The following is an 8869-nucleotide window of genomic DNA, read 5'->3' on the forward strand; positions in this document are numbered from 1 at the left end:
GACTATGTATATTTTGTATGTGGTAAAATTAGCATCCTTTTCATAGGAAAATTATTGAAAACTTTTAGCTAAAGTAATGAACTGGTATATTACATAGTAAAACAAAACCCGTATACTGTATTTCCTGGGAAACTGGTCTTGGTTTTTTTAGATAAGGTGCTGGCCCGCCCAGGGCACAGAGTCACTAACATGCGATGTGGTCCTGTTGCAGCGCCTTCTGTCACAAGTCTGTCTGAGTCCTTACCAGTCCAGTGCACAGACGGTAGTGTCCCAGAGGCTCAGTCAGCGCTAGACTCAACAGCTTCATCTGTGCAGCCAAGGTAAGAGGCTGCCTCGGAACTGTGGCCAGAGAGCTATCAAAAAGTAAGGCATTTTTTCCATATCTGGTCAGTTCTGTTATTTAAGGAAAACTATTTAAAGTCACTTTAGGATTAACTAGCAGAAACTTATATCTATCTCATTATCACTGACTAGTCAAAAAAATCTTTTTATTGGTATTACATTACAGTGAGAGTAGGGAGTTGTCTTAAAATTTAATGAAAAGATTTGTTTTTCAGACAGCTTTTTTCTTTATTTTTCTTCATATGTATCCTGACCAACCCCTGAAGTCCTTTTGAAGCATGTTAAGTTCTTCTAGTCATAGGCCTTTGATGGAAATACTAGTGCTTTGTATTAAAAAACGGTTTTGTCACAGGTTCTCTGTTTAATATCGTGTGATCCTGTTCTCTGTGTAATATCACGATGTCATCCTGATATCTATTTGTATTGTAGTGTATTTTCTTTTTAACTGAAGTCTTTTAGAAGTTGGAAACACAGAAATATTTGTTTCATTCTTACCCTGCTGTTAGGAAACATATACTAAGTTTCTGCTCTGAAGTTTCTTTTTCCAGTTTTCCTGAGTCCATCAGTGCATCATATACAACTTTGTGTTAGGGTTCCTGAAGCATGTCTTTATCATACTAGTGTTCATTTAGTAAATTCATACACAGTGGACACGTACTATTGCTTTATTTCAAAATCAAAAAATTTCTGGTCCAAATTGGTCTCAAGTTTCAAAATTCTGTAGTTATGTGAAAGTTATTTTTTTAAAAAAAGCATTTCTGGTTAATTCCTGTCTTAATGATCTGCTTAGATATATTGAACTCTTACTTATTAATCACTTAGTTTTTAGTCATGAATAGAGATCATCTTTTAAAATCTAAATATTTTTGCTTTTCTAGCCCTGTGTCAAATCAGTCACTTTTATCAGAATCAGTAGCGTCTTCCCAAGTGGACAGTACATCTGTGGACAAAGCAATACCTGAAACAGAAGACCTGCAAGGTTTGCACATGATCTAGCACATGTTTGGTCATTTATTTAACGTTTGAGTATTCCTAGCCAGGCACTCTCCTAGATGCATGTGTTTTTAAAATTACCTGCCTGATACATATTTTTTATATTTGTTTTCTTTATGAGCAGGGTGTTTTACATTCTTAAGTATTTAATTGACTGAAATGTAGGGAGCCCTTTCCCACTTATATGTAATTAGGTCATCAGCATCAACATAGAAATTTAAAATCTGTTTTGTTTGAGCAATATAATTAAATGAATGAGTGGTTGTGTTATACTGTTCTCTTTTACTGTTTTGTCTGTTTTAACCTAAATATTCTTCCCTCTCCCATGAACCAGGGCTGCTGGTTTAAGAGGAATCTCTTGCTTTGGACTTGGATTATCTATTTACTTTGACTGGCAGTGACCCCCCCTTTCCCCACATGTGACTTCCAGGGCAACAGTCACATTCAGTTACTCTTATTTATAGCATGGCATCTCAAGTTCTTGCCCATGCTCTTCGTATCCCCATTATGTGAACCAAAGTGAAGTGAATCTAGGAAGACTGGAATATGTGTATGAAGGCTTTCTTCATGGGCAGAGCTAGTAGAGGAGGCATTTAGGATGCTGTGAAAAATCTGTGCTTGGTTAATGATATTCTACTAGTGTGTGGAAACGATGTATTAATTGAGGAGGATACTCGGGAAAGAAGCCTGAAGATGAGCTGTGTGTCACTTGACCTGTGACGTGATTTAAACAGACACGATGCTGTACCTATTGAACCCTTCCACTGTACATGGTGTTCACAGGGTGACGACAGATATACCTGGCAATCTTAGCTGAAGTTTGCTAAAGTTTAGTTTAAAATTTAGTTAAGCTAGCTAATTCCCCTTCCTCTGATTTCATGCCCAACAAATGATTGGCATAATTTGCCTCCTTACACATTTTGCTGTAGAAAGAGAATGTAACTGTTTGATCAGGATAAATATTCCATGCAATTATGAATATTGTAAATATTCATGATTACTATAAGTGAATACTTTTTATTTTTAGTTAAATAGAAAAGTTTAAGGATGGGTGGAGACAAAGGGTATTTTTAAAGGAGAAATAGAAAAATTCCCCAAATTTAGTTATCCATTAGACATGGGAAATAAGTAAAAGGTGATGTTAAAGCTTTCAGTTGGATGACAGTTGAAAACGGCAATGATGTGTTTGTTCTCAACAGGGAGGTTGAAAGAAGTGATGGTGAGACAAGATTTTAGATAGAGCAGATTGGAAGTGGTCACATTTCAAAACTTAAAGACTCAATTGGAGGCAGTAGATGGGTAAATGGGTGTTTAAATGTATGAGCAGTCTGAGGTTTGGAAGTCCTTGGCCCAGGTTGGAAGATGAGAGGCAGAATGGAGAAGAGCAGGTAGGGTACCAAGTCTGCACCGGGGAGAGGATACATTATTTGGATCCTGGTTACTTTCAGGCCCTAGATGCAGAGAATTGAGAAACAGGGGTTGCTTGGCAGTCTCCAGAGAGAGCTAGGGATGGAAGAATGAAAACAGGCTGCTAACTATGAAGGTGTTATTTACGTCTTAAAGTTGAACAAATTTTAGAATGTTGATAGTGGGAAGTTACATGCTGCTTAAGAATAAAACAGCAGTGGTTTTACAAGTTTGACCAAAAAAAAGATTTTAAGTTGGTAAACTGTTATAATACAAAGACCCATTTATGGTATATGGATAATAATAAGTTTTATTCGCCTAGTGCTGAGTACATTAATGGAAAAGATGGTCTTGATGCTATGTTAGGAGAAATTGTGCATGCTGAGTCGCTTCAGTTGTGTCCAAACTCTTTGCAACCCCATGGACTGTAGCCTGCCAGGCTTCTCTGTCTATAGGATTCTCCAGGAAAGAATACTGGACTGGGTTGCCATGCTCTCCTCCAGGAGATCTTCCTGACAAGGAATTGAACCCATGTCTCTTATGTCTCCTGCATTGGCAAGCACTTTCTGTACCACTATTGAGGTTTTAAATAATGGGGTTTTAAACTGTATAGACTCCTTTTTTTTTCCACATGTAATTTCAGTGACTTAAGTTAAACCAGTATTAAGTACCTTTCAAGAACTTAGCATTCATAATTTCAGCATAGCAGAATTATTGAACAATCAGGTATAAGTTTCATATGAGTTTGAGAGGGTTAGTTTTCCATGTGTAAAATCTCTTAGGCTAGTTTTTTTTTTTAAGTCTTGCTTATACTGTTGAATTGAAAATGTTTTATTATAAACTTGCATACAACTGTGTATCTATACAGGTACACACACTCATGACACACAATATACCTGTGATTTCCCGATTTGATAGGAATAAACGCAGAGAATATTTTTTCCATCTACTTAATAGATGGACAAAAAGAAAAGATGTCTTTGACTCAAGTGCTGTAGTCATTTGAGCTGGAACTGGAACCTGGGCACCTGACTCCAGGCCATTATTCTTTCCACTAGACAGCTGTGGTGCTTCCTGGAGTAGGCTGTGTGTGTGTGTTCCTGCTGCCAGCTCCAGCCCCCCTCAGTTCCCAGGGTAGGGTCAGCTGGTTTGGTGACTTGCCCAGGTATCTGTTCTTTCTCTTCCTTATTGTTCCACTTGTATCCCTCAAGCAGAATTTATTGGATAGGAAAATCATCTCAGATGGAAGAAGGCACACGAGTAGCTGCTGTGTGCCTAAACCAGAATTCCCTAACATTGTTTATTGGAGTTTTCAGAGTGGTGTCCTTGAAACAGCTTTTTTAGATATTTTGCTTCTGTAGGTATTTTGCTCATAATCAGGATATGTTGCCACCAGGTGGGTGGTACTGCTTCCATTTGGTCCTCCTGACTCTGAAGAATTTTTTTCATGTTTAATTGGGAATTTACTGTGTTAAAACATCTTTCTCTTTTAATTATGCCTTGTGATTTAATAAATAGCAGTGTCTCACTTATACAGTGAGGAATGTGTATCAGTTAGGAATGACAGGTTTCCAGTGACAGGTTTCCAGTTTATTAAACCCATAAGTTAGGGTGTAGGGGCAATAATTTGACCTGAATTTTGGTGTAGATGGCCTTGAGTTCACTACTTAATTTACTATCTTAATTGTAGTGTTTTAATCAATATATCTTATTCCCCATATTTTAAAGGTTTTATATGAAATATTCTGAGAATTTTGAACATAGTATTCCACTGAATCTTGGTTTTAGGATTCCTTTCCCTTGTACTCTTTGAAATCTACATAGTTCTGACTCAGCAATATTTAGAAGTTTGCATGTGACCATTTTCTTTCTTTCTCCCTTAGAATACCCAAGTAGTGTTTGTGTGTTGTATGTCTTTTATGGGTCAAATACATAATTACCAGAAAATTTTGAAAATACAGCACTTTCTAGAGTTATTGTTAAAATGTCAATGTATAGTTTAGCTTTTCTGCATGTGTGTATACATATGCAGAAAATATGTACATATTTTAACATACATATGTGCAAAGGGGGTCATATTATATAAACTACATTGTAACTTAACTGTGGGCATCTTTCCATGCTAATAAATAAACACTCAATTATCTGAATAAACAGATCAGTGGGGGCAAGTTGGGGTAGCAACCACCTCTCCTCAGAATCTCATTGCACAATTAAGTTTCACTGCCTTCATATTTTTGTCAGCTTCAGTATCAGAAACGGCACAGCAGGCATCTGAAGAGCAAAGCAAGTCTCTTGAAAAACCAAAACAGAAAAAGAATCGCTGTTTCATGTGCAGAAAGAAAGTGGGACTTACTGGTAAGGGCCTGAGTCACAAGGTTTAAATTAAGATTTTATTTAAGATAATGTTTGACTTACTATTAATGGCTTCAATTAAGATTATTTCTGTTTCCATGTGAGTTAATAATGGATATGCTTCACCTCCTGAATTTTCTTAAGTAAAAGTAGCTTTAATTACATACCTAATAGTGAAATGAATAGCTTTTCTTTTAAAATTCATTTTAGCCACATTTGAGAATGTTAGACAAGTAAAGTCAGTATGCCAGGCTCTGTGAAAGGGCAGGGGTGTGTCTCCTGCCTTTAGAGAGCCAGAAATTGTGTGAGAGAGGGTGTTTAAGTGCTTGGTGAGCTGTGTGTAAAACGGCCAGTCATTGGTTGGTGGTGTGGGCTCACAGAGTTCATACATGTAAGGTGATAGACCTGTCCTGCCACCCAATAAGTAATCAGTACATGCTGACTGCTGTAACAGAGCTATTAGATGGTATTAAGAGAGGGGAAAATGTTGGAAATACTACTTGGCTATTTGGCAAAGCAAGTACATTTAAATCCAGTCAAGTAGATTGCTTTGGGAGTTCAGAGATGTGCGTAATTATTGATAATTCGTAGGAGAGGAGCAGAGGCCCATCAAAGAATCTGGAAGGTAGGATGTTTCAGCTGGGTCCTGAAAAGTGAGTAGGACTTATAACTGATGGACATAGGAGCATTTCAGGCAGGAAAAAAGATAGCTTGAATGAAAGCTCAGAGAAAGGAAAGAATAGGGCATGTTGAGGGACCATAAATAGGGAATGTAGCACAAAATATGTGCAGAAGGGTGTTTGAGACCATCAGACAAGGCTGATGATGTGTACTCTGGTTACCTGATGAGGAAGAGTGGCAGCTGTAAATAGTTCCCATTGTTTACTGTGTGAAGGGCATTCTGCTGAATACTCTGCCTAAGAAACTGACTTAAGAATAGATAGGATTTTGAGCAAAATTATGTTTTAGGAGGGTTATATGACTAAGGAGTAAATAAAAGAGGAAAGGAGATTTATAGTCTGATATCAAAGATGTTTTAAGACTGGCTCATGCCTTGGCGAGTGTATTTATTTAAAGAATACAAACATGAAAAAATAAGGCATTTTAAAGTGTGTGTGTGTATATATATACTACCTAATATATATGTATAGTATCAAATACTGTCTTTCTAAATCTCAGAAACTTAGACTTCATGAATAGAAGGCTGTGACTTAGTAATTTCTATCTTGTCCAGTCTTGTTAGTCTGGTGTTACTTTTGTCTTCATTTTTCATTCATTATTACGAAGGCACAGGAGACTTCCCGGTGGTCCAGGAGTTAGGACTGCACACTCTCACTCCTGGGTTCAGTCCCTGGCTGGGGAACTAAGATCCCACAAGATATGTAGTGCAGCCAAAATAGTAATAATAAAATTTTAAAAATAAAATGTTATGAAGTTATAGAATATCTTTTGGAAGTTTTAAAAAAATGTGGTAAAGGAAGTTTGCATCAAATGTCAACATTTAAAATATTGATTGCTGTGTTCTAACAATTCCATCATATAGTAAAATCCTTTTTAGGGGTGCAGGACTAGTTTTATTTAAAGACTATTCACCCTGCTTATTTCTCTCTTTTGGCTTCAATTCTTGGGGCATTTCCCTAAAATAAGTAGCATTTATTGCATCTTCACTGTATGTTAGGCAGGTAATACTTCCTCGTTTAATTCTTACTATAACTGATTTCCAGAATTAGAGGTGCAGAAACTGGGGCTCAGGGAGGCTTGGAATTTTGCCTGTGTTAGTAAATAGATTCATGCTTAGGCAACCGCAACTGGATCTCATGCTCTTAGTCACTGAGCCAGATTACAGTTCATATCTCCATTAGAGATTGGCCAAGGAGAGCTGTTCTATTTGTTAACAGTTCTGTCCAAAGTTTCATCTTTCTTAACTAAATCTTAAGGTTGTCTTATGACAGTATGCTTATTTTTTCACATTTTAGTATTTGAGAAGTGTCTTACATTTTCAGTTTATCAGTCCTGTTTTTGATAGGAAGCAGTTGTGTTTCGGGTGAAGAAACTTGAGCTCAGAGAAGTGGCTGTGACTTGGGCTGGCACAGACCTGTGTTTGTAGGTGGTAACAAGAACTGAAGCCATCAGCTGGTGAATTTGAGAGTATACTAGGTTGTGCAACTGCTAGTTTGGAATGATTCTTTAGATTGCTGCCCTACAGGCATGATCTTTTTAACATTAATTATGTAGAGAGTTTAATATTTAGACCTTGCACTCAACTCATGTACGTGTATTGATCCATTTTCAGGGTTTGAATGCCGGTGTGGAAATGTTTACTGTGGTGTACACCGTTACTCAGATGTACACAATTGCTCTTACAATTACAAAGCTGATGCTGCTGAGAAAATCAGAAAAGAAAATCCAGTAGTTGTTGGTGAAAAGATCCAGAAGATTTGAACTCCTGATGGAATACAAAATCCTTTGACCATCTGCAAACTAAAAACTGACTTGAGGTTTTTTTTTCCTAGTCATTGGGAATGTAGAGCAATGTATCTTGCATAGACCTTTAATCATACATGTCATCAGAAGAATAGATTTTTGTTTTTGTTTTGAAAATGACTCTGAACATTTATTTCCATTGCAGTTTCTGTGGCTGAAAAAAGTAAACTTTACGAGTATTATCCTTTTAAGATCATTTAAATTTTAGTTGAGTGCAGAGGGCTTTTATAACAAATGTGGAGAAATTTTGGAGGGCTGTGATTTTTCCCAGTATTAAACATGCATGCTTTAATCTTGCAGTTTATTTTCTCATTGTGTATGTATATATAGCTTTTCTCTGCAGCACGATTTCTGTTTTGATAATGTCCTTTAAGGCACAGCTAGTTATCAGTAACTGAATGTATCTTAATCATTATGGCTGCTTCTGTTTTTCCTTAACAAAGGTTATACATATGTTAGCATATAGTTTCTTTGCACCCACTATTTATGTCTGAATCATTTGTCACAGGAGAGTGTGTGCTGATGAGATTCTAAGTTTGTGTGTTTTTAAGTTTTTTTGAGCGAAGGAAGGAAAAGCTGTATGCATTTCATTGCTGACTGCAGGTTTCTTTCAGATAATGTTCATTGGTCTGTGTGTATACAATATGAAGAATGATCTGAAGTAATTGTGCTGTATTTATGTTTATCCACCAGTCTTTGATTAAATAAAAAGGAAAACCATAACGTGCCCTTGTATTACTTTTTCTCCGTTACTCTTGCTGGTAGTTCATTTTGACTTCTGGTCCTTTAGTTTTCTGCTTTACTGATTTTGTGAGATGAGCTCTCACGTCTATCTGTGACTGATACTTAACGATGATAAATTGTGATCTTACATTCCCATGAGTTGAATGTGTCATATTTTCAAGCTCTTGTTTGTTTCTCTGTTCTGAACTCTGTCACAACGAATTAGTATCTAGTAGAAGCTTCTTTTTCTAGTAGGATTAGAGAAACTGAAAGGGCACAACTCAAACACAGAGAGCCGGAGAACTGTGGAGTAGAAAGATCTCCAAAAAGCCGTTTGTTCTTAAAGCCGTTGGTTTTTAAACTTACCTGGCAGCCAGCCTTTTAAAAACTTGAAATAGTATGTAAAACAGATTAAATAGTATTTTACAATACAGATTTCTAAGGTTATATTTGTTTACTTAATACTTGTGTATTCTATCTTAGTATGTGTATTCTCCCTCCATATGTAATGATGACTTAGCATTGGAATCTGTAAATATTAAATAAGAGAAAACCATTATGACTA

The 8869-nt window shown here is 36.6% G+C and overlaps 1 protein-coding gene across 4 annotated transcripts in view; it reads left to right on the forward strand.

The window, feature by feature from the left end:
• Window positions 1–8292, forward strand: part of ZFAND6 (zinc finger AN1-type containing 6) — a 54946-nt gene extending 46654 nt beyond the window's left edge. For 3 of the 4 annotated variants that reach the window (XM_027520773.1, XM_027520772.1, XM_027520775.1), the window contains 4 exons: window positions 212–320; window positions 1221–1321; window positions 4987–5100; window positions 7391–8011. In XM_027520773.1, the coding sequence (XP_027376574.1) occupies window positions 212–320; window positions 1221–1321; window positions 4987–5100; window positions 7391–7539 (473 nt within the window). In that variant the 3' untranslated portion in view covers window positions 7540–8011. Of the gene's footprint in view, window positions 1–211; window positions 321–1220; window positions 1322–4986; window positions 5101–7390 lie in introns of all 4 variants that reach the window. The other variant, XM_027520774.1, reaches the window with a different exon arrangement.
• Window positions 8293–8869: the final 577 nt, after the last annotated feature.

This window comes from Bos indicus x Bos taurus, chromosome 21 (genome assembly GCF_003369695.1).
Source record: "Bos indicus x Bos taurus breed Angus x Brahman F1 hybrid chromosome 21, Bos_hybrid_MaternalHap_v2.0, whole genome shotgun sequence".
NCBI classification, from domain to species: domain Eukaryota; kingdom Metazoa; phylum Chordata; class Mammalia; order Artiodactyla; family Bovidae; genus Bos; species Bos indicus x Bos taurus.